The 25,418-nt window shown below is 44.5% G+C and overlaps 1 protein-coding gene across 1 annotated transcript in view; it reads left to right on the plus strand.

Annotated features, from left to right (window-relative positions):
• Syn2 (synapsin II) overlaps window positions 1-25,418 on the plus strand; it is a 153,826-nt gene that overhangs the window by 125,376 nt on the left and 3,032 nt on the right. The window contains exons 6-12 of the mRNA XM_020177165.2: window positions 18-80; window positions 456-598; window positions 4,378-4,452; window positions 4,874-4,976; window positions 6,297-6,446; window positions 20,520-20,580; window positions 24,563-24,815. Of these exons, the coding sequence (XP_020032754.1) occupies window positions 18-80; window positions 456-598; window positions 4,378-4,452; window positions 4,874-4,976; window positions 6,297-6,446; window positions 20,520-20,580; window positions 24,563-24,815 (848 nt within the window). The remainder of the gene's footprint in view (window positions 1-17; window positions 81-455; window positions 599-4,377; window positions 4,453-4,873; window positions 4,977-6,296; window positions 6,447-20,519; window positions 20,581-24,562; window positions 24,816-25,418) is intronic.

Raw genomic sequence — 25,418 nt, forward strand, 5'->3', positions numbered from 1 at the left:
TCCTTCTCTGCTTTCAGCTGACACTGCCCACATTCCCCGTGGTCGTGAAGATTGGCCATGCTCACTCTGGCATGGGCAAGGTAAGGCAGGGGTTGAGCCAAGAAGGGCATTCTCCAGAAAGCCCATTTGTGGACCACTCTTCTTCCCATGTTACGGAGTTCTTTCCAAGGATATGATTTGGTTCCTTGGAAGTCTTGAGTGGTGCCCAACCATACATCTTTCAACAAGCATAGTACGAACCACTTGGTTAGACCCTTGGGTCCTTTGCAACAGATGTGGCCACTGAGCCCTGGGAGGGAAAATAGAGAAGGGCCTCCTAGGGAAGATGTGGCCTCATGGTTGTGCCTGGATTAGAAGCATCATGATTCGTTTGGAAGCTCCAGGCCCTTGTGACTGACTTCTCAGTGTGTATATATGTATGTCCTTTTTCCCACTCTGCCTCACTCCAACGCTAGGTAAAAGTGGAAAACCACTACGACTTCCAGGATATTGCTAGTGTGGTGGCCCTCACTCAGACCTATGCCACAGCAGAGCCCTTCATCGATGCCAAGTATGACATCCGAGTCCAGAAGATCGGCAACAACTACAAGGCTTACATGTGAGTGGGTGGGGACGGCGGCAGGCACCGTCCATCTGTCCTCAGCAGGCACCTTCAGCTTGACCTCATCTGCTCCATAGGCACACTACAGAGACAGGATCAGAGTCAGGGATTCTCAACCTGGTTCCTTACAAGTCAGAGGAGGAGGGGGTCTATGAACTGAGATGAAAAATGAAATTAATACTCATTCTCACTAACCTGTAAGTGAAATTCAGCTTTCTTTTCAGTAGGGACAGAGCTAAACACTACAGTAGTAGCAGAATGTAGGGCTTTGTCACTAAAGGTAATCACAGATACTCTTGTATTACACTATCCTTGCAACAGATATTCCTAAATACTAGTTCCGCTCATCACGATTTAAAAATCATGGTAATTAAATAAGAAGATGTCACCATATCTTCTTATTTATAGAGGCATATATTTTCATTCATTACATATTTGTTTCATATTTTTGATAACTCTAATTGGGTTACATGTGTGATCCCATGTACTTTATTTTGTATATTTGTGCCTTGTACATTTTATGCTTTGAACGGAACCCATGTGTTTCACTAGACTGCCAAAGCACAGAAAAGCTAAACTTCTAATGTAATTATCCAGCCTTGAAAATGCTACAGAACACTGAAAACCTGATGTTTTCAAAAGTAGATAATTTCTCCACATAACTGTCCATTTTCCTTATCTAGAATTTAGAAAACAAAAGATTTCAAGACTACCCTATCTTACTTAATATATGTAGGAATGCAAATGACTTCTAATTCCAATTTTAACAATATTAATCTACCACTTAAAAAAATAATGTATTTTCTTTACAAAGAAAGACCATTATTAATATGTGAATTTGATGTTTGCCACTCAAGACTTAAGCATATATCAAAATTGATGTTTTCATTGTTCTGCTTTTGGCCTTTTCAGTGTTCATAGCCCCACCTCTGGAGGTAGTTAGGCACCCCTGCCCTGCACTCCTTCTCCTGCATCCTTCACACACCTCTAGCTGAGACCTTGAATGTGTATGCATTGTCTTGCTCTCTGGGCATCCCCCAGCCTGTGTGGCCGCAGGCTCCCAGGAGGCACCCAAAGGTACTCAGGAAAGAGCCCTTGCAGAGAACTGATGCATAGAGTCTGGGGTTCTGTTGTTGTCAGGTTGCTTTGTGTGTGAGAGACATATTGTATGTGTGCGTGTGTAGTTGTTGTTGGGCTTTGCATATGCTAAGTGCATACTCTATCACTGTGCCTCTTCTCTAACCTAGAACTTTTTTAACCTTTATTGACTAGATTCCTACTTTTTAAAAGTTTGTAATTTTTTTAAAGTTTGTAATTTTATATTTAGTGTCTTCCTGCTTCCAGAAAGGATTTTAGGGTTGCTTTAAAAATAATGCACAATTTTTAAATTTTTAAACAGAATAGTTTAAAAGGCCAGTCTAAAAACTAGGTAAAAGAAACAGAAAAATACATACTTCCAGATAACTAAGAAAGCAGATAGTCCATCTTTTTAAATTTTAAATGCCATAAATACAAAACATATATTGATGACAACAGGGGAACAAGAGTATTTAATCCTTAAAAGGAGATATCAAACTTTTAAGGGTTAGGGTTTTCAAAACCAATATAAAATGAAGCATAAGGAAAGAGGAATCCCAAACATTAGTGAAGGGTGGGTGACCAGATAAGCTTCAGATGACATTTACTTATTCCCCTAGACACACATACACCGGCCCATCCAGGGAGTATTTAGGCCCACTCAGCTTCTCTGCATCACACCTCTTCCCCAGATTTTTGGCAGAAATATTCCTGTTCTCAGAAGAAGGAATCAACTTAGCAGTAGCCATGATAAACTTTAGAATTCTTCTATCTTCCCCACATTGTCCCTTGGAGAACAATGTTTGGTGGAAAGAAGGTGCTAGTCCTGCCCCCACACTCAGGAGACTATATACCATGGTCCCTCTGCAGAGATCACATGACCTGTGAGGCCAGAGGCAGTTGAGCTGTCCTGAGGGGCCTTTCAGCATCCTCCCTGTTCCATACCCCAGGGAGCCTGTATGGATCTGTGCTCTGTGTGCCATTTTAGAGAAGGATATGGAAGTCGTAGGAACTTTGCAAACTTCAAAATGCCATATAAATGTAAGTGGTTATTATTTACTCAAAGTTTCTGAGACTGTATAATGTGTCATGGCTTTGTGCTGGGGATATGGAAGTGAGTGACACTGTCCCTACCTGGAGGAGTCTGATGATAGGAACACATTTATAAACCACCAATGTTAGGAAAATAGAGTTATTTGTGTTATGTTTTTTGTCTTTGTCTTTCTACTCGGGTTTGCAAGCTCCTCAGCTGTTTATTTATTTCTTTTTCTTAGTTTGGTAGTGGGTATAAGAGAAAACACATCACACCGAGACTTCAATCTCATATCTTCTTTAACTAGATATAGGATCTTAGTCTAGTCATCTAACCTTTCTGAGTCTTAATCTCCTTATCTGTAAAGCAGGGCAAGAATTCCAACTTTCTTACAGCAGGGGTTTAAAGTGAAACTTTTGTGAAGGCTTGGTGAGAGGGCACCTTGGAAAACAGTCAGTACTGCTCAAGTGTGAGGATTTTTGTCATCCTCATTAGCTGACTGACTGGGCTGCCTTAGGGCTCTGAAAAACTAGCCATATATGTAGGTTTCTTAGTGTTTGAAATCAGACTTCCAGGGAGTATATACCTAGAAGCTGGTGCTAGCATTCTCAAAACAGTACTGAATAATTAGGACAGCATATGGAGGGCTCTAGCTATGGTGTAAGAGGGCTTTTCTATCCCCTAGGTTAACTCCTTCCCCTTGACTATGTCTAGGTAAAGAATAATAATTTAAAAAATAAGCCAGGCAGGATGGGGTACGCCTGGAATGCCAGCTCTCAGGAGGCTCAGGCAGGAGGATCATGAGTTCAAGGCCAGCCCGACTACTTAGCAGGACTTTGTCTCAAAAAAACCAAACAAAAATCCTTAAGCCTGTACCAACTGATCTTCTTGGCCATCCTGTGTTCACAGATAAAAGAGGCTAGAGCGGTAAATTGATTCCAAAGGTTACCTAGCCAGTCAAGAACAAATCCAGATCCAGAAAATTGGTCATCCATCTCCAATTTAGTCAAAGATTAGACAACTCTCACCTTGCTCGTGAATAGAGGCACAGTAAGCATGGCAGAGGTTGGTTGCTTGATGCCATCAGCTCCGTTTGACAGATGAGACAACTGCTAACATTGTAGAGGCCCTCAGAAATAACTGTTAAATGAATGTGCAGGTGAGACATTAGGAAATACTCACAAGAACCCTGTAGGAGTTGGCAGGATCAGTGAGATTCAGTTTGGTGTATTCTGAGTCAGCCCAGATACTGAATGAGTAAGCTGGTAGGAGTACATGACACAATACATACTCCAAGTGCTTTACAGACCCCAAGGCCTTAGCTTAACATTCAGCTCAAATAACTAGAATAAAAATAGAGATAAGTTGGAAGTGAGGTTCTGTAGGAGTTCTAAGGAGAGCAAGAGCTCATCTGGTTGAAGTGATCAGGGCAGGCTTCATGGAGCCTGCATTTCTTGAACTGGACCCTTATAGAGAAAGGCAGGCATCACAGGTGGGGATTTGACAGAGTCAGCCAGGCTCCAGGTACAACAGACAGGCTGCTGGGCTATTTATGGAAGAAGCAGGTAAGAAATGCAGCAATGAGCTAAAATTCTGCAAAGTTTCATGTCCTCCTCTTGTTGGTATGGCTTACAACCTGTTCTCTCTTGGTGGGGACTTGCTGCAGGAGGACATCCATCTCAGGGAACTGGAAGACGAACACTGGCTCTGCAATGCTGGAGCAGATCGCCATGTCAGACAGGTAAGTGACAGTAGTCTGGTCCCTGCTGAGAGGGAGACTGCTGTCAATGAAGAGGTGTAAGAAATGAGCTCTGCCCTCCAGGAGCCTCTGAGTAGACAAGAAAGATGGAACACACAAAGTCCCAAGCAGCCAGTTAACATGATCAGGCAGGACTGGGTTATGTGTTAAACTATGGCGATAAAGACTGCATACCATAGAAGCTCCAAGAAAGAGGCTAGAATAGCCAAGAAGGCCTCCTAGAGGAGGTGAGAGCTGCTCTGGCTTGGAAAACAGGTAGGACCAGGAGAGCAGAAAAGAAAGGCATCATAGTTGATGGGGGTGGAGGGAGAGATAGGGACAAGGGTTGGGAGAGATGGAGGCAGCAAGGGGACTTGAAATGAGCTCATGCTCCAGCCTCAGGTCACTTTCTCCTCTCCTGCAGGTACAAGTTATGGGTGGACACCTGCTCTGAAATGTTTGGTGGCCTTGACATCTGTGCTGTCAAAGCTGTACATGGCAAAGATGGAAAAGACTACATTTTTGAGGTAAGTTTGGCCACAGGAATATCTAAATAAGAAATAATATTTAATGCTGGAGGCCAAATTCTTGGCTCAAAAACCATGTGGCCAGTCCAAACTCATTTAATTTAGAGTTTCCTGGGTTATGAGAAGGTCCCAGATGGCAGCTCTGCATAATGAGACACCTCTCCCAGTTGGAAGCTGTTCTTTCCAACCTACTAAGCTGAGCCACACCACGGGTAATAGATGCAGATCTGTGTTCCTGGGGTGGGTCCTAGCCCAGCCATTCCACTGAGAAGACCAGAGTGATTTCATCATTCTTAGTCTGAGAAAGCTGCCTTTGGAAATAAATCAGTTCAGGCTGTTTATTTTACAGATGAGAAAATGGAGGGCTAATACCATGAACATGTGCCCAAGACCACATGATGACTCTGTGTGTCAACCTAGCACCTAAATGCAGGCAGTTCTCCTTAGCATCTCTTTCAACCTGTTCCTCTAACACAACTTTGCTGATTTCTTTTCTTATATTAAAAGGAAAGTCCAAGGTGGTATGAATTCTTCATACACACACATGCACACACACACACTGCTGCCCAATCTTCTTGGAAACAGGAAAAACTCCTTCCCAGGAGTTGGTGGTGTTTCCAGAATACTAGTGTCAGGAGACTAAAGAGGTTTTAGGATTCACAAGTTGCCCCAGGCTATCATGTAACCTTCTGTATGGCCACGCCTCCCTTCTTGGAATGGGCCTTAGTTTTCTCTTCCATAAATGAGAGAGTTGGACTATGGAGTCCATGATCCTACTAAGGCTGACATTTCCTGAAGGAGGAAAACATTGATCTGGGCTTGAGAAATAGGAAGACTGAGGATTGGTGGCAAATAGAGAAGGCATCCCAGGTTAGAAGCAAAACACGAATCTGTTCATTTAGTGAGCAAACCATGTTTGGAGACAGGTTGTGCTGGTGAAAAGTCATAGGGATGAAAACCATCTGCTGTTCACTGGAGACAAAGGGATTGCCTTCATGTCTTCTAGCTCTTCTATCTGCAGACTTCGAGCCCTGGACTGTACCCTTTCCTTGCTCTTTCCCTCTTTCCACTGTCTTTAACCAGAGCTCTCCATCTTGCTGAGCTCTGACCTGGGTGGAGATAAAGGGAAGGGACCTGAGGCAAAGGTTTGCAGGGGAGGAACAAAGGTCCTTTTTTCTGTCAAGGAGCATGCCTCCAGCTGAAGACCTGCTTCATTACCACCACATCTGTGTTGGCTTAAATCCTATCCATTCTGAAAAACCATATAAGGCCTTTTAAGTTTCCAGACCTTTTCCTTACCTGGGCCACATCTTCCACCAGGTCATGGACTGTAGCATGCCACTGATTGGGGAACACCAGGTGGAGGACAGACAACTCATCATGGAGCTAGTCATCAGCAAGATGAACCAGCTGTTGTCCAGGACACCTGTCCTGTCCCCTCAGAGACCTTTGACTACCCAGCAGCCACAGGTAAGCAGCCGCAAAGGACACAGGACAGTGGGAACCACTGCGGTAGACAATAGTGGCTCTAGAATAGAGTTCAGGACAGATAGCCACAAGCCTTGTTGTGATCTTAAGAGTCTTCTTTGTCTTCCTTCTCTTCCCTTCCTTCCCTTCTGGAGGTCTTGATTATCTCCCATTCCCCTTTCAAGGGCCTTCTCATTAGCCACCTGATTTGATACCATTCCATAGTGATATCTGTAGAACTGTGTAGAGATGGAGCACTGGATATTCTCCCTGAACTTGAAGTTTCTAGGGAAGCAGAGTCTGTTTCTCCTGGGACTCAGATGCTCCATTTTAAACATAGTTCTCTAGGAAGTGTTGGGTTAGGTCACTCACTAGCTGTTCACTGCCATATTTGTAAAGAAAGATGGAGCCTTCTGCTAGTATTAAAAATTTGAAGAGGCCAATCCCTAATTCTGGGGATGTTTCAAAGCAAACTTCAAACTCAGAATCTATTTTTCTTCCTAAGGAAGAGGAAGTGGCCTTCTTTACTTGATGCGGTGCATGAGTCAGGCCAGTCACATCATGGTGACAGTATCCCAACCACAGGTATACTAGAAAAACTACATGGAAGTTTTTGTATAATATTAGGCCCTGGGACTCTAGAATGAGCCAAAGAAAGGGAGAAACCCTGGGCCTGAGAGTCTTTAGTCATTTTTCAAAGACATCTCCAAGTTCTTCTCTTCATTGTGCTTTTGTATAGTGAATTGATAAGAACTGGGGACAGTGAATCAAAGAACTTGGTCTTAGTGTAGGAGTTCCCCCACCCCCCTACCCCTTTTAAAAAGCTATGTAGCTTTGGGGACAGTTGTTAACCTTTTATGGAGCTCAACTTTTATTATTTGTAAATCAGAATTCCCTCAAAATCTTTCCTTCAGAATCCAACTACAGACAGAGTGTAGAATAGAATAGTGCAGAATGTCAGCTTTGAGATGAGAGCTACCCAAGTTTGAATTCTAAACCCTGCATTTATTGGCTTTGTGACCGTGGACAGGGTCCTTATCTGTGGTTCATAGAGTTGCTATGAAAATTAAATGAAGCACAAACTAAAGCACTCAATAAAGGTTAACTATTGTTATTGTTATTTTGAGAGTTTGTTTGGAGGTTCTAGCAGAGGAATATAGCTACTTATACCAAAGAATACTCCTCCTCTATTTGAGAAGGTCATCCTCTTCCACTAAGCACGCAGCTTTGGGAGGGAGGCACATAGAGCTGTGAGGGAGGAAGAGGACATCCACAGCCAGCCGGATCAGCTGAATCAACCCTGGTGATTAGTAGAGTGACAGTTATCACAGCCAGATGACCCTCATACCCACTATTGTCATTTTGTAAGTAAGCATACTCTGGGTTCAGATCCCTACAACCCCAGGCTCAGAGACCATCATTCTCTTTTCTAAAGATTAGTGTCTGACTGAGATTATGCTGTATTCTAAAGCAAAGCACTTGGATTATACAGATTCTTCAGTAAGGAAGAAGAAAAGGCTTGCAGCCTTACACTGTGTGCAGAGAGGAGAAAAATGATATAAAGCAGTCTGTATTATTTAAGGCAGAAACACTCGAATACAGTATAATCATAGCATAGAAGTGTTGGTATTCATAACAATGAATCTGAATCATCAGGAAAGGGAATCCTAACATTTTAGTCAGCAGTCTATATTCTGTTTAGGGGAAATAAAAACATAAAGTTTAAGGAATATCTCCCAAAACACTGACTAAAATAAAACATTGGCTCTTCATCATATGAGACACTCTCAAAATATCTTTGTGCTCTAAAATTTTCTTTGGGTTTAATACTTCCATCCCCACTGAGGCTGAATAAATGGGAACTTCTGGGCTAGGAGAGGTCAATTAACTCTGAGTACCCAAGTTGAGAGGAGCCTTGTGCAGTGGAACATTGTCATATGTTACCTCTTGTGAATTTCATACTTTCTTTTCTTTTGGTATTGAATGGTGAACTAAGGGCCTAAACTTTGCTTGGCAAGTGCTCTATCACTTAGGTCATGCCCCAAGCCCTTTTGTCTTTTCAGTTTCTTTTCCAGATAGGGTCTTGCATTAACTTTTCTCTGCTGTCCTTGAACCACAATCCTCTTGCCCTCCACCTCCTGCATAGCTAGGATTACAGGCATGAACCACCATATGTGGCCCTGTTCCATACCTTCTTTATGTGACTTATATCAGACCAAGTACATGAATCTGTTTCTTGGTCTGGGGGTGTAGCTCAGTGGTAGTGTTTGTGCCTAAAATGCAAAGAAACGAAGGAAAAGAGAGATAGAAAGAGAGAGGAGCGAGGGAAAAAGAGAAAAAAAAGAAAGAAAAAGATTTTTATGCATAAACCAGTCACCAGTGGCTCACACCTGTAATGCTAGGTACTTGAGAGTGTGAGATCAGAAGGATTGCAGTCCCAGGTTGGCCTGGGCAAAAACCAAATAACCAAAATAACCAGAGCAAAAAGAGTCGGAAGTGTGACTCAGGCAGTAAGAGCACCTGCCTAGCAAGTGAGGAGCCCTGAGTTCAAACTACAATAACACAAAAAAAATTAAAAAAACAAACAAACAAAGGATCTTCTTGAAAAAAAAAAATGCCAGGCCTGTGGTTAGATTTTATAATTCTGTAAATGTGATGAATCAAGAAACTTGGGTCCTAGTCTTGCCTTTTAGTCCACCTCAGTGGATAGTTAGAAGTAAGCTGTGAATCAGATCATTGTTTGTCCCTTCTCTAGAGGAAGAGTGGCACACACAGTTAACCCTCAGTTTCTGTGAGTTGAGTTCTTTATCTGCAAACTTAGTCGGTGCCTAGTGAAAATGTAGTTATGGCTACAAGGGTTTCATCAAAAAAGTATAAAAATTTAATAGTAAAGAGATAATTCCCAAAGAGTTTTGCACCCCATAAAAGGCATTAACTGTTCTTTGATATAAGTCCCTTCAACTAGTCCATATTGTGTTACTGAAATGAAATCCCTAAAGGAGGCTACGTTATAAAGAAAAGAGGTTTATTTTGGTTCAGAGTTTTGGAGGTCTAAGCTGAAGGATTGCATTTGGTGATAACATTCTTGCTAGCAGAGTCTCAAGGCAGTACAGGCTGTCACATATTAAGAGGTAGGGAGTATGTGTCTTTCTAGGTCCACTGGTCTCTCTTTCTGTAAGCCACAAGGATTCAGTTCCAGGGCTTCACCCTAACAACCTTGATACCCTAACCATCATCTCCCAAACGTTCTACCTCTAAACACCATCGTCAGACTAATTTTTCATCCTCTTTGTACTTCACAATGGGGACTTAGTTTCAGCACATGAACTCTAGGGGGACACACCAAATTCCCAACTGCAGCATCCTTTTTTTTTTTTTCTGAGATACTGGGGTTTGACTACTCAGGTGCTCTACCACTTGAGCCTCAACCCCAGCTCTTTTCTGCTGTAGTTATTTTCAGGTTAGAGTCTCAAATTTTTGCCCAGGGCTGGCCTTGGACTACCATCCTCCTACCTATGCCTCTCACATATGTGCAATTATAGGCATGTACCAAGTGGCTTATTGGTTGAGATGGAGATCTCTGTAACTTTTGCCCAGGCTGGCCTCGAACAGCAATCCTCCTGATCTCCAGTTCCCAATTAGATGAGCATCCCTTATTTCATAAAGACTAAATACTAGTTTAAACTTTATTTTGGGGGAGGGGTTGTACTGGGGTTTGAACTCAGGGCCTTGCACTTGCTAGGCAAAGCACTCTACTATGTGAGCCACACCTGTAGCCCTTTTTGCTTTTAGTTATTTCTGGAATAGGGTCTCGAATTTTTGTGCAGTCTGGCCTGCTCTGGCAATCCTATATATGCTTCTCATGGAGCCAGATGACAAGTGTGTGCCATCACACCCAGCTACTGGTTAAGGTAGGGTCTTGCTGACTTTTTCCCCTGGGCTGGTCTCAAAATCACCATCCTTTTGATCTCCACCCTCTGGGTAATTAGGATTACAGGCTTGAGCCACTGCCCCCAGCCCAGTTTAAACATTATTAAGGGAAATATATGTCAAGGTCCAAGCTGGAAGCATAGTAAGGAATAAGCTTCCCTAAATATATGGGCTCCTACAGAAATCCCTTGTAGTCAAATGAGTCTGAGCTTTTCTCTGCTCAGCCTCGTGTTCAGAACTATAGCAGGATGCTATACACCATGCTCAGAATACTCAGGAGCTGTTCTCTACTCTACCGTAACATTTTGTGACCTTAGACAAGTTACTTCCATCTCTAGACCTCTTTTCTCGCCTGTGAAATGGTGATTTCTAGATCTTGTTCAATCCTAAGGTCTTTGTAGTTTGGAGTCAGCCAAACTACAAAGTCTGAGGGTATAGGCCTCTATAAGATTGCCCTCACTTTTGACATGAACTGGAAGTTCAGGGAGTTCCCTCAAACCACAACATGTCTGATAGCTCTTTGGAAGAAGTTGAGGAGCTCACTGAAAGCTATTGTACTCAGTTACAGTGCATTATGGGGAAAGGATGCAAGTCAAACTAAGCCAAAAGAAGATGCATAGGGCAGAATCTGGGAGGATTCCAAATGCAAAGCTTCCATTGTCCTTAGAATGTATTACCCTCCTGGCAATGATATGTGACAATATACAATGAGTATTGCCAAAGAGGGATGTTATCTGAGCTTCAGTGTTCAGAGTTGCTACTGGAGCTTTAGTTACATAGGTATGATGGATTGAACTCAGTCTCCACATTCTCCCTCCCTGCAAGTTGGGTTAATACCATGTGGCCTAAAGGACCCACCATGAATAAACAAAGATATTCCCGTTGCTCAGGAAATTCCAAGAGTTTAGAGACTATTTCACTGGAGCATGGCAAAAAGGGCAGACCACTCTTAGGGCAAGGCCTGATTCTTTACAATACACACTATTAAGTTAATACATCAGGTATTTCTCAAATACTTTCAGTTCCTCATAGGCAGAGACCATGCCTATTCCTCTGTGTTTCCCCTACCTAACACAGGCCTAGCCCAGAGTGTATACTTAAATTAGCTAATAGCCTTAGGACTTCAGTAATGAATGAAATACAGTTCCTCTCCAAAAGTTGTTTATATTCTAAATTGAAGTCTTGCCTGAATTTGTAGGTCATTGAATGGTGTCTCCTTCTATTCTCTGTTAGCACAACAGTTTTCTCCTAAGTCTATGTCTTGACCTCAGGTTACCCTGAAAACAAAAGACACCCAATAGTCCGTCATTCTTGGCAAAATGAAGCCATGGCTGTACTGGTCATAGTTCCATCTCACATTTCTTTAGAAAACAACACAAATGGTTATGGTTGAGAAGACATTTCTATCATCCTGGGTCTAGGCCAGTGGAAGTGTCAGACCGGTTGCCTTCTTATTCTTGATATCCCAGCTCCCCACCTCCTTGCATCTTTACCCACATGAATCTATTTCTAGGGCCTAACCTCTACCTGTGATCTGAATCCTACCTGCTTTGAAGTATCTCTTCTGCTCTCCATCATTAGTTTCTCCTTTTCCAAAAGATTATCATATCTACATGTGATATTGCCCATTAAAAACAAAAAAAAATCCCTCAACCCCATATTTGTCTTCTAGCTACTATCCCATTTCTCTTCTTCACTTCTAGTAAATCTTGAGTTGTTTTAGCTATCCGTCACCCCTTCAACACATCACATTTCCTTCAACCTACTCCACTCAGCATTCTATACATTATCTCACTGAAATCACTCTTGGCAAAGTCACCTCCATGTCCAAGTCCAGAGGTCACTTCTCTTCTTTCCTTTCAGATTTTGCAGTAGCATTTGATGCAGCTGACTACTTCCTTGAAACACTTTCTTTACTAAGCCTCTGTGACCACACCCTTGCTTGTTTTTCATTCTACCTTGTTGACTTATCCTTGTCATTTGCCTTTGCTGATCCTTTCACTCCTGCTAAATCTCTAAATGGCAATGCCCCAGAACTTGGGCAGTGTACATTCCTGAGTGGTCTTGGCCAGCCCAAGATCTGTCTTCTTCCCTGACCACTCCTTTGATCTCCAGATTCATGTCTAATTCTCGCTTGATACCTCTACTTGCCTAACTAAAAGGCATCCTAAATATAACCCAGCCAGAACAGAATTTTTCCCTGATCCTACCTCTTGCATAATTTTTCCCAAGCAATTCACATAGGCTCTCATCTACCTCTTTACCCTTATATCATCCTATCTTTTGTTTACTATGCCCTAGCCACACTGGTAAAGGCTTTTGTATTGGTTATATACTCTCTCTGAAATGCTTCTTCCTGTTTGGGGTCAGGACAAACATGAGGACTGACTCATGACAGTGTAACTGGTATTTCCTCAACCATCCAACCCAAAGTTGCCACCTATTCACTGATTACAACCTTTCCCTCTGTTAACTTTCCACATAGCACTGTCTGTCAGCTAAGACTGTTCTTGTTTTTTGGGTTGGTTTTTTTTAGACCAGGATTTGAACTCAGGGCTTCAAACTTTCGAAACTTCAGAGGTGTGGTTCTAGTCCATTTTGTGGTTATTTTGGAGATAGGGTGTTGCAAAGTATTTGTCTGGGCTGGCCTCAAACCATGATCCTCCTGATCTCAGTGCTTCAAGTAGCTAGGATTATAGGTGTGAGCCACCAGCACCCTGCAAGACCGTTCTTGTCTGTTCATTTGTTACTTCCTCTAGAGTGTAAACCTCAAGAGTATAGATTTATTCACTACTTTATTTCTAGGACGAAGCAAAGTACCAGTACCTAATAGTCATTGAATATAGGACAACCAGGCCACATCGTGAGAACTGTTCTTGTGTGATTTCATTATCAAAGTGCATATTTACACAAACCAAGAGACTATGAAGTCACTAGGCAATGTAATCACATGGAACCACTGTCATATATGTGGTCAGTCGTGTGACTTATGACTGAACACAAACGTGTTCTAAAAAGGGTTGTTGAGAGTGGGCTGCCTAGGAGCAATCAGTTGTCTGTAGAAAATGTAAACAACAATACCAAAACTTTGTTCTTTATTATTATTACCATTATTATTTCTACCTTTCATAGCAATTCTCTATAAATGACAAGGATAAAATGTTCCTCTTACCTAAGCAAACCACTCCTACCCACTTCTCTTCCCTTGGAAGGTTGTTCTAAGACATATTTGTGAATGAGTTCCATTTGGAATAAACATCTTTAAGAGCCTTATCAGCCTAGTTAGAGTTAATGTTGAGATCCTGTGTAGATCTTAGTAGTGTTGAAGGGATATGAACTAAGGAACATTACCTGGGTACCCACCTGGATATTGCCTGGCCAGCTGAGCCCTTGGATGCTGTCCCTGACTTACACAGACCATTCTCCATGGTCAAGGCCCTCTTGCTGGCCTCTTCTGTGAGTGTGGAAGTTCAGGCTGAAAGACCTGCTGGCCTGAGTCATGACCCTAGGGGATGCTCCTTGCTCAGAATTCTAGACCAAAACCAGGGTAGACTTGTAACGAGCCACTTGCCTACCCTTCTGTCTCCATCCCTGCCTTGCAGCTCCACCATTAGAGCTTTCATTTCTTTGATTATACACTTTAAGGAGGCTACATGTGTGGGTGTTGAGTAGAGACCACACCTTGTTACAAGTCACCCCCTAGCCTGGGATGGATGGAAAACATTAGCGAAGCTAGCTGCTGTGCACAGTTCCAAAAAAGTAGGGGCATGGATGTAAGAGGCACTGAAAGCAGGGAAGTGAGTGGCAAAGTCTGACTTGACAGGCAACAGCTCAGCTTCAGCCTCGCTGCCTCAGGGGTGTTGGGCAACTGACCCTCTACATAGGGACTCAATAGTGCTTAGGTACACTGTTCTCAGGGTGGCAGTGACACCTGGTGGTCAAAGATGATCATAGCCTCCCAGCTCTAGGCCTGTAGAGCCTCCTCTTCTATCCCTTAATACATTCACAGAGTTTTGAGGTTTTTTACCAGGATCTGAGATGGGCCCTTTATCTTGGGGCTCTGGAGATGTGTGGACTGCTCCAGAGTCTCCCAGGAACAAGGAAAAGAGCTTTAGTTGGACAAAGCTCTCAGGTCATGCCAGTGGAGATAGCATCCTTGTCTTTCATGTAGCTCTTTATCATTCTCTTTACACTGGTCCTATTCTATATTGTCCTATAAAAGTTTCCAGAGACAAAAGGCAAAATGCTAATGCAGGAATTTCAGACTCGCCTGTCTTTAGTATTCCTCAGTTATGCCTCACAGCTGGCTTTCCTATTTGGCTTGTGGGTGAGGCCAATGGTGATTGATTCTAAGACTCAGCCTTTGAAGGCATTAATACACATCTAGTGCCAAGGAGATGAAACTCTTCTTCCTCCCTGAGCTGATCAGGCCACACTTGGATTGTTATTTCTCATTTGAGGGTCGTAACATAACAAGGACAAACTAACTGAAGTATGCAAGGAGAGAAAGGACGAGGTTGGGGCATGTAGCTGGTCTATTGTGTGATAAAAGTTAAGGTCCTGAAGTTGAATAACAGTCATCTCAAGAAGCCCACGACTCAATGTCTTCAGCTCTCTGATGCCATCATGGATTAGAAATGGTTCCAAAGGTAAATCTACTGAAAGATAAGTTTTGACCCTATGTCAGAAATAAACTTACTGAGAGCAGAAAGGGCTGATCTGGGACGTATTGTGTGGCTGTCAAATCATTGTCTATGCTCAGGCAGGCCAGATGATCTGCTTATCAGGGATGCAATGAAAGGGTAGGCTGGGACAGGGGATGTTGGAGCAGATGACTTTCAAAATCTTCAGATCTAAGATGCTTTGCTTCAGGCTGTGTTAGCCACCGGACCTGGGAGAGGCCTGATGAGAGTTCAGAATTGAAGGACTGAGGCTGAATAACCTCTGGTTTCTGGGAGGACATTCTGCCAGTCCTTGTTCACTGCCTCTCTGATCTAAAATTAGACTCAAAATATTTCTAGCCAAGTCTTTTCAGCCACCAAGGCTCTAAAAGCTTCTCTTGGGTGCAAGGAGACCAAAACTGAGAAAGGATCTCTGCACTCTGAGAAGTGTAACCTAGAGGGCCGTGCACTTAGGGAGGGGTCTCAACTATCCCTCAGATCCAAAGCATGGGACTAAGCTTCACTTGAGTTTGAAAGAGGCAAATTTAGAACAAACCAAAGACCTTCCTGCTTCCCACAGCAGAACTGGCTTTAGAGAATTTGTTCCCCAGTGAATATAAGCTGAGAATATGAGGAGATTTGGGGCAGGTTCAGATAAAACCACTGGTAATTAGATCCCTTAATGGACTATTAAGAGAAACTAACTATTTTGGGACTGTTGTAACTTTCAGAAACATCTTTAATCACTTGAAGCTGACATTCTGACCTAGGGTGACCTGACCTTCAGTGCCCCATAGGACTCATGGACTGCCCCTATGGGACATTTCCAGTGTCCTTAGATTATGAGAGTGCCCCAGTCCAGGAGATGACCTCCTACCATAGTAACAGCGATTCCCCTTAAGAAGGAAGGAAGAGCAGCTCATCCTTGGGCACCTTTCAGAGGAAGAAAGGTACGCACTGGTGACTTCAGGGTGAGCCCAGAAAGGTGCTGAAACATGCTGTCCCCTTTGGTCTACAACCTCCTGACCACATTCCTTCCTGCTGCTTCATTCTCCCTGGGGTCCTAGACCAGAGAAGCGGGGCCTGGGGGGGGCAGGATCAGAATAGTTCTGTGGTGTGACAGCAAAAAGCTTGACCTGGCCCCTTTCCTGGGGCCAGACCCTGAGACCCTTTCCCAATTTCCTGTCTCAGATATGCTGAGCAAGCACAGGCCTTCCTCCTTGGTGGGAGCAGCTGGTCTCAGGCCAGCAACTCTAAAGAGTTGAGTCACTCAGTGTCTTTCCTTCCTCAGCTTTCCATCCTGCTGGAATGTCAGATAGGAGCTCCCCTTTTCTGATTTGTCTGCTGAAAGCCACAGGATGGCAAATTAAAGGTGCCTTTGGCAAAAACCACAAACCCTCATCATGGGCTTGGTTCCTCTCCCAGGCCAGTAATTTCCTTTCTGGTCACCACAAGAGCTAATATTTACTCTTCCTGAATGAACTTTTCTGCATCTTTGGGGAGCCTGCTGGCACTAAGCCAGTGATACACAAGAGGGCATGGTGTATCACAGCCCAGAATCCCCCACGCACAAACTGTGCATGTACCAGGTGACAGGAAGCCACCCAACAATGTCTTCTCCACAGATTCAAATGATTCTAACATTACAGCTTCATTCCTTTGGGATGATATTTATTCTTATTTAGATAATAGCAGTGGTGCTCACTTGTATCATCACTTGCCCAACACTTGACAGTTTACAAAGAACACTCATTATTTTAAGCCTTACAACCTTATGTGAGATGGAGTGGGCTAGCAATTCTATCTTTGTTTACAAATCAGCAACGAGAATGCAGATGACCTGCCCAAAATCACAGAGCTGCTGAGGAAGACAGCTGGATCTTCTGGTCCCCAGCTCAGGGCATTCTGCATCACAGCATGCACAAGGCCTTTTTGGTACTCCTACCAGAGCACAGGGGAAGGAAAATATGGAAAGAACTGGGCATTTGTGGCCCTGTGTAAAGAAAACTTGCTCTCCTCCTTTGACAACCAAATGCTGGGCCTACCAACCTGGGGAATCTTTGAGCTACTCCAGCTGCCCCCATAGGAGCGTCTACCTAGGACAGATTCCTCTGATCTCTAAAGCCTGGTGGATCCAGCGAAAAGGATACCAGCCCAGTTAGCCTCTTCGGAAGGCAGCAGCATACCATCCTTGCCAAGCCCCTCAAAGCCTATGCCCGCAGGATATCTCTGCTTAGGCCTAGTAGCCTTGGGGTCTTTCTGAGCTCAAGACTGCACAGCTAGAAAGGTCTTATCTCTTATCTCATGCATCTAAAGAACTGAAAAATGCACAAAAGAATTAATGGTAACCCAGAGCCAGAAGAGCCTGTAGAAGTCATCTGCCTGTAACCCTCCATAGTATCTCTGACCGGAGTTTGTCTGGGTCCTGCTTAGGGAAGTCACTACTACCCAGGCCTGTCCTTGACATGATTCAGATTTACGATGGGCAAATTTTTGTCCACTAAGCCCTATTAATTCTTACAATTTAGGAAACTGAGACTTAGAGATTAAGTAACTTGTCCAAAGTCAATGAAGGAAGAAGTTGTTTCCAGACCCATTTTATTCTTCCAGTTGTCTTTTAAAAGTTTCCCAGAAGTGGTGACATTACTTTTTCATGAGGCTTGATCAGGCAAAATAGTAGTGGACCTATGACTCCCCCTTATTGAGACACCTTAAGCTACAGCAGCATCACACATTGGCATCCTCTGGACTTCAGTCATTTTGTAAGTGTCGGGTTGTTTGGAGGGTTTTTTTCTTTCTCTTTTGTGTGTGTGTGTGTATGTGTGTGTGTGTGTGGTACTGGGGGTTTGAACTCAGGTCCTCACACTTGCTAGGCAGGCACTCTACCTACCACTTGGGCCACTCCTCCAGCCCCTTTTCCTTAGTCTGCAGTGATGCCACCCCCCACCACTTCCCTTTTGTGTGTAGCTGGTCACATGCTTTGGACTTCACATTCTTACCTGTTTGAGTCAACCAGCTTCCTGAGGGAAACTGCTGCTCAGTCTGCCCACGAGTCCTTGCCTTGAGCTGGCTGCAGGCCAGACTTTGGCGGTGACGCCAGAGTGACCAGACTTCTGTGGAACTCCGTATCCCAGGAGGCTCCTGGTGACTGCATACAGATCCCATGGTAGCCAAACCCCACAGGGAATAAGCCCTCAGCCCCTAGCAGACAGCAGGCTTGTAGACTGAGCCAGAGTGTCTCAGCCTGGCAAGCAATAGTCCTTGGGGACCCTCTTCCCCTCCTCCTAGAGCCCCTGAGAAGCCTTCAGTTCCACAACCTCTATAGGGCCCGGGACAGGGGAAGCTCCTCAGGCGCCATCAAGAGTGGCCAAGACACGTTCCCAGTCTGAGTCCCAAGGAATGCCTCTGGGAGCTGTTCCCCCAAAGCTTTGGGAAGAACACTTTTGGGCTCATTTCACCCTTGAATGTCTCACATGTCTATTTCTGTGGCTGAGGAGAGCCAGGGCCAACTTGTATGGTATGATCACCCCGTGAGTTCATCTTGTTAGGCTGTGGGGAGGAGACTGGCAAGAGCCAGTCTAGTGGCTCTACAAGCTCGAATTTCGCTGTCCTACACCTGAGTGTCCATCTCAGGCAATGAGAGGCCATGACATTGATGGTATGGTCTAGATTAGAGAGTAGATAGTAAGGTCAGGTCTAGAAGAAGTAGGTGTATTTAGGACATGAAGAAGAGAAAAGGCAGGGCTGGAGGCATGGCTCAAGTGGTAGAGTGCCCACCTAGCAAGCATAAGATCCTGAGTTTCAAACCCCAGTACCACTAGAGGGAGGGGAGGCAATTAGGGATGTTGGTAAAATAGTATCTGCCTCATAAAGCCATTGTAATATAGAAGGGAGATATTGCATAAAGGGCCCCAGGTGACCTGGCATACAGTAAACACTCAGTAGGTATTAGCTGTAAATTACTTAGAGAGGTTAAGTGGCACAATTAGGGAAGGAGTTTAGGAGGATAACAGGTAGCCATAGAGGAGATAGATTGGAGAAAGAAGAGTTGAAAGAATTAGGACACTGTTGTAATCTAAGTAAGAACTGATACAGTCCTCAGCAAGGCCAGTAAGCAGAGTGTGGTCAGTCTTAGGTGCCCTTGGGGCTGACTGGGTGGAGTGTTCTGCAGCTGGCTTGTTGAATGTGGGTACCACAGTGTCAGGGCTCCTGGATCCAGTGAGAATGCCAAGAAGAAAGGAAAGAGTTGGTGTTCTTGTGATTTGTGAGCACTCCCCTATGTGGTGCTAAGGACATTTCAGGGGCCCCACTTGCTGTTATTATCTAAAATCCTCTTAGACCAGTTTGAGACCTCCTAGTATAGGATAGTAGGGATAGTACTTCTGTCTACTTCCTTGGTAGTAGGGCTGAATACAGGAGGGGACATTAATGGCCAGAATCAAACCCAGGGGGAAGGGGGACCAGAAGGAGAAGCTGTGTTGAGGTGAGAACAGGGCTCAGGGCTCATTGCAGAGGAGCAGAGCAATAGAAGGGGAAATGGAGGGTACCGAAGATGCTCTTAGCTAGCCCTCCTCACAGCCCTGGCTCCAAAGCCCCTCCCTGAGGTCACCATCAGCACACTTGTCAGGCTTTAGCTTAGAGAGTATTTCCCTTATGCCAAAGTCACTCTTCAAATGCTCACTAGGTTTAATACAAATGTCAGACAAACTTAAGTCACATGCACCTTTGATCCTGTCAGAACATAATCAGAATCACAGCTGGGAGAAGAGGAAGCATGGGAGTGGAGCCATGTTTTTGGGGAAAATGTAATCGTGCTGTTTAAGAGGGAAAAACAGTTTGACCCTGAGCAGTTCATAAACATTAACATCTTACTCCTTCCTTCTGGGTAAGGAGGATTCTGGGAAACAAATAAGTGGCTACTCTGTCTTTCAAGTTCCTCCCCTGAAGGGTTCCAGCCCATTTCAGAGAGTAAATCTGACCCTGAGTCAGCCCCAGAACTGATCCCACCCCAATCCCGTCTGTTCGCTCCAGTTGAGAATTGAGCCAAGTCTAGGCTAGTCACCTGGTCCAGTCACCCAGCCCCCTGCCTTCCTCTCTGGAGCCACCTACAACCTAACCCCTCCTTTGCTTTAGGAAGCCAGGCCTATAAGGGCAGGTGGGACCTGGATATCAGGCAAGCACCGAGAAGAAACCAGGTGGGGATAAAAGACTCAAAGCTTCTAGAAAAAGCAAGTCTAAAAGACAGCAAAGTGAAAAGGAGTTTGAGGAGGTCTCAAAGCATTTTGTCTTGCAATGTGTTCACACCCACACCTCACTCCAGCAACAGCCAGAGGCTGAGGGTCCCTGGGAGGTGTTTCTGGAACAGCACGAACTCCTGACCAGATCCCAGCGGATTCCACTGCAGTCTTGTCACCGAGCCACAGGGTTTCTCTTTGGAATTCGCTTGTAGTTTTGTTTTTATCTGTTTTGCATTTTTGTCTTCCAGAGTGGAACACTTAAGGATCCGGACTCGAGCAAGACCCCACCTCAGCGGCCACCCCCCCAAGGTTGTTTACAGTATATTCTCGACTGTAATGGCATTGCAGTAGGGCCAAAACAAGTCCAAGCTTCTTAAAGTGATCAGTAGTAAATTTTTCAAAGCAGAAATTTTAAGCCAAAAACAAATGAAAAGAAAAGAAAGGCAAGTGGGGAGGAGAACAGACCCTCCCGTTGGTAGCTGGTGCCGTTGCTGCATTCTTTCAATGCTGACTGGACTGTTTTTCCTATGCAGTGTCAGCTGCTCTGTTTGGTTGTTTATCTGTTTGTGCTTGTATTGCTCACTTACATTTCTCTGTATAACTTGTGATTCCAGGGCTGTTTGTCAACAGTGTACAAAAGAATCATGCCTCTCCTAAGTCCAGTGTGATTCTATCTTCTGGGTGGTTTCATAGTGTTTTTGAGGCATTACATGACATGCGGTGAGATAGGAACAGCAGGGATGGACCAGGGGGTGGGGACAGTGGGGGGGGTGGGGGAGCAATCACGACAATAAAGCCAACTCCCCTCCTCCCCCCCAGGCTCAGATTACGGGTCTCCCCTCACCTCCATGAGTGTGCCTGGGATCTCCAATGAATTGTGCTTATGCTTCCTTTCTGCATGACTAGGCCAAATAGATAGAACTTCTAAGAGATTTTCAAGGTCTAATTTCCATAGCTTCATCTGTTGAATCTGAAGACATCCACCTTTTTCTCCATTTGCTAAAATTTGGTGCAGTTTGAGTTTATGTGACTAGGCTGGCTGTGCCTGTAGAGCTCTTGTGTTTTTAGTGATGAAATACAAAGAACAAGTTACTTCCAGAAATGTGTTATGTATTTTACATCACAGTGTACCCTTTGTTTTTATTATTAACTAATTAGCTATGAGATTAAACAAACAAAAAACATGGGGCCGCTGATGTGCAATATCCAAGTGAACTTGTGAGTATTTTCTGTGTGTTGATCTCGGTTCCTGAAAATGTTTCTTCTTTGTTGCTGTTTATGAACCTGCCATATGTGGCTTCTGTGGAACCCGGGAGGCTTTGTATTCCCCAAAGCTTGACCTGTGTGCAGAGATGATTCTTTAGCAAAGAGAATGCAGGAAACTGCTGACAGTCTGGGAAGGGTTTGACCATTCCTGAGGCATCATAACATGAGACCAAATTAGCAATGCCCCATGTCACCCGAGTGGGTTCACTGCCTACAGAACTCTGAGATTGGCTCCAGTGTTAGTTTTCAGCTGCCACCTCCTCCAGAGGCCTGAGAATGGAGAGCTTTCTGGAAAGAGCTGTCTCGGATGTAGCTTGTGCAAGTGTTTGTCCTCTTTCCTCTGACAAGCAGCACCTGGGCAAAAGATGCTGTGGTTAATTAAATCAGGACTCGGGGGTCAGTGCCTCATCTTGCCATATCTGGGCAGGGCAGGGAATGGTACTGAGTGGCCTTCTCTAGCCCCAGGGCCCATGGGAGTTCATGCCAGCAGTTTGCCTTTTAGAAAAACCATGCTTCTGGCTCTACTTTTACATTCCCTCCCACCTCTGTACTGACATAGCCCAGTTTTGAACTACCTGCCAGTTCTAAGGAGTGAGTTCATGTTGGTAGCATGAGTTATGTGACAGGGACACATGCCCTGATTTCTCCTGTGGTTGCTGGCAAATTCTGAGGCCACAGAGAAATGTGAAGAGTGTGAATGTTCTCACCTGCTATATCCTCCCTTTGATGATGATGGTGGTAGTCTGTTGTAAATATATGCATATATGCACATACGCACTTCTAGGTGGGTTGCATAAGAATCAGGTCCTTAAATACTTCCCAGTCTGATGAAGTGATAGACAGGAATAAAGTCACATTTCCCAGAATGGAGGAATACATTTTTTGTTGTTGTTGTTTTCAAATTTTTTTATCCAAATGCTGAGCTGATGGTGGTGTTGCTTCTCTGCATGTTTTCAGTGTGTACATCCAGGTGCTTTTCATGTGACATTTGTGACCCACAAATATAAAGTTGCCATTTGAATTCAGTCAGGCTAAAGGGGTAGTGTTAGCCAAGGTCTCTCAGGTGAGGGAGAAACTGATTAGGGCTCCCACTGCCACACACAAGCAGACAGCATCACCTGACTATCATGTGCCCTCAGGCAGCATGCTAAGGGACAACTCTGTGGCCTGGGGGACACCTTTGTCACAATGTAGATTACCATTCAGGTGTTTTGTACCCATTTCTTTTCTGATGTTGTCCCCCTTTTTTTGTACTGATCTAGCTGGGAGACCCTCAGCCAGTGCTGGAAGTGTGATTGAAGTACCTCTCTTTTGTGACTCTTGTACAGCTTAATGTGCAATAAAAGAAAAGTTATATCTGTCTTCAGTGTTAAGTTGTAAAGTTTCTGGCTATTCAATTATCTCTGTACAAGTGGGAAAGCATCCAGGTTTCTGGTACAAGAGGCTGACCTATTAACCCAAATTACTTTCAAGAAAGTGCTAATACCATAATAATGCTAATATAATAATAGTTGTGGTGTCAGATTAACATGAAATAACCTACTAATATGTTGTCTGCATGAGTTATTTGACTTGAACTTGGAATTTCTTAAACATGCAGAATTCTATGTATTTATGTATGTGTTATTTATGTGTCACTAACTTGGGTATTAATTGGTTATTGATGATACAGAAGAGCCCATGCCCTGTAGTGGGAAAGGAGCTGACAATCATGGGTGCACAGTAGTATAGACACACGATTCTGACTCTCCAGAGAGTGCAGATGTGCCGGTGTTTATAGAAAACAAAGCAACAGTATGACGCCTAGCTCTAGTTTGATTTCTGTAGCCCACTCCTTCCAGCAGGCTCATGGATGTGGACTTTGGGATAGAGACTGAGATATTGGATCTTCCAGGGCAACTGAGATATTGGATCTTCCAGGGCAATTGTGCATCATTTCTAAGAGTCAGTATGTGCTCATAGGGTCATCATTTGACTTCTGAGTGTAGGGACCTTTTCAGTGAAATCTGAGCAAACTTATACCACACTTTCTATCAAATTCCTGGGAGAAGGAGAGCTTCTTTTCTCTCCAGGCTACCAGATGGTTTTGTGTCTCATGCTGGGAGAAAGGTATGCTGGTTTTTTAGGGGGGCTCTTTGCCAGATGGTGCTCACAACATCCCCTCAAGCAAATGGGGCTTGAGAATTTCCCACACACCTGAGCAGCACATCTTACTGGAACCCCTGAGGATGGCACTGATAGGCAAAAGGGTGCCTGAGAGAAAAAAGGATTGATCCTGGTCATGGGAGTTAATGCTACAGTAGAGCCTATGTGGGCTGGGTGTGGCAGTCAGACTCCTGCAGGTTTGGAGCAGGATAAGTGTAGCTCCATGGGAACCATGTAAGTCAGGATCATTGATGATGATTATAACCCACAGAGTGCTTGTTGAAGAACTTTCTCATTCATTACTGTCTGAAAAGATGGGTCGTTGCCATCTTAAAAGATAACAAATGCTAGGACTTATGTTTTCATGGTTTTATGGTTGGAAAAGCCAAGGCTTAACCAAGCATGGCAGCCCATTCAGGGAATGAGTTGCCGAAGACTCTTGGGTTCTCTGATTCCCACTCCAGTGCTCTTCCCGCTGCCCTCTCCTGCATCTTGATGAGTGCAATTTGGAACTTCTGAGTAAACTGTGGAGCAGGGAAGCCTATACCTGAAGAAACTCAGGGAAGGGGGGGTGGTCCTTCGGGTCCAGGGGCCTCTGTAAAAGAACTGACTCTAAGGCCTGCTCAGTTCATCCCCTGCTTTCTTCCCTGTCCTCCTGACTTCTGCTGTGACTAAGTTGCTGTGTCGCTGAGGAGGAGCATATAAGGAGGATATATAAGGAAAAGGGCTCCCTTTGGAGCCCGTCAGAGCCTAGGGTAGCTACTTGTAATAGAGCTTATCCTTTTGGTAATTGACTAACCATGCCCTTTGAGACATAGATTCTACTAAGGAAACCCTTTGAAATGGTTAAGTTATGAAGTTTTTCTTGTACTGAACCTAGGGGGTCCTGGGCAACCCCAAGGAATGCAGCCCCCAGACAAGGTGCTGCCTCCACGACGGCTCCCCCCTGGACCATCACTGCCACCTTCCTCTTCTTCCTCCTCTTCTTCCTCCTCCTCTTCCTCGGCTCCTCAGAGGCCGGTTGGCCCTACCGTCACCCATGAAGATGCACCCTCCAGCAGCAACTCCCTGGCAGAGGCCCAGCCGCCCCCGGCCGCGCCACCACAGAAGCCTCAGCCTCACCCACAGCTCAAGTAAGAGACGACTCAGCAGCTCCTCCCCTCCTCCTTTCCTGCCCCTCCTCATGGGCCTTGGGCTCCAGATCTGCTAGAAAGGTCCTTCAAGCAGGCCTTCTCCTACAGATATTTTGTGGTGGATTTTTGGGGTTGTTTTGTGTTTGTGGGTTTTTTTTTTTTTTTGGCGTGTGTGTGGTGACTGGGTTGACAAGGGAAGGGAGGAGAGGGAAATGAAAGTCTAAGGTCTAGTTAGAAACTCACATCCCCCCTTTCTTCTTGGGGAGTGGCACTTCTGCAGTTACTGTTCCATCCCTAGTCTTGTACTATTTTAGGGTTTGGGGGGGTGTTGTTTATTTTGACCCCACCTCCCACTCTTTTTTCCATTCTTTTTTTCTGTGTTTCTCTCTCCTAAAAAATTTTTTTTCTAAAGCCTTTCCTGCCTCTGACTCACAGTTCAGGGTATGTAATCAGGGCTGCCCAGAAGGAAAAGGGGGAAGTAGTTAACTCCATCTCACCTTTTACCTTCAACTCTGCCCAAAGGTGGTGTGGGAAGCAGGGGAGGTCCAGATAGAAGCCCCTCCTCGCTGTCCTGCTTTACCAAGAATCACTGGGGACCCTTGG

This window comes from Castor canadensis, chromosome 10 (assembly GCF_047511655.1).
Source record: "Castor canadensis chromosome 10, mCasCan1.hap1v2, whole genome shotgun sequence".
NCBI classification, from domain to species: domain Eukaryota; kingdom Metazoa; phylum Chordata; class Mammalia; order Rodentia; family Castoridae; genus Castor; species Castor canadensis.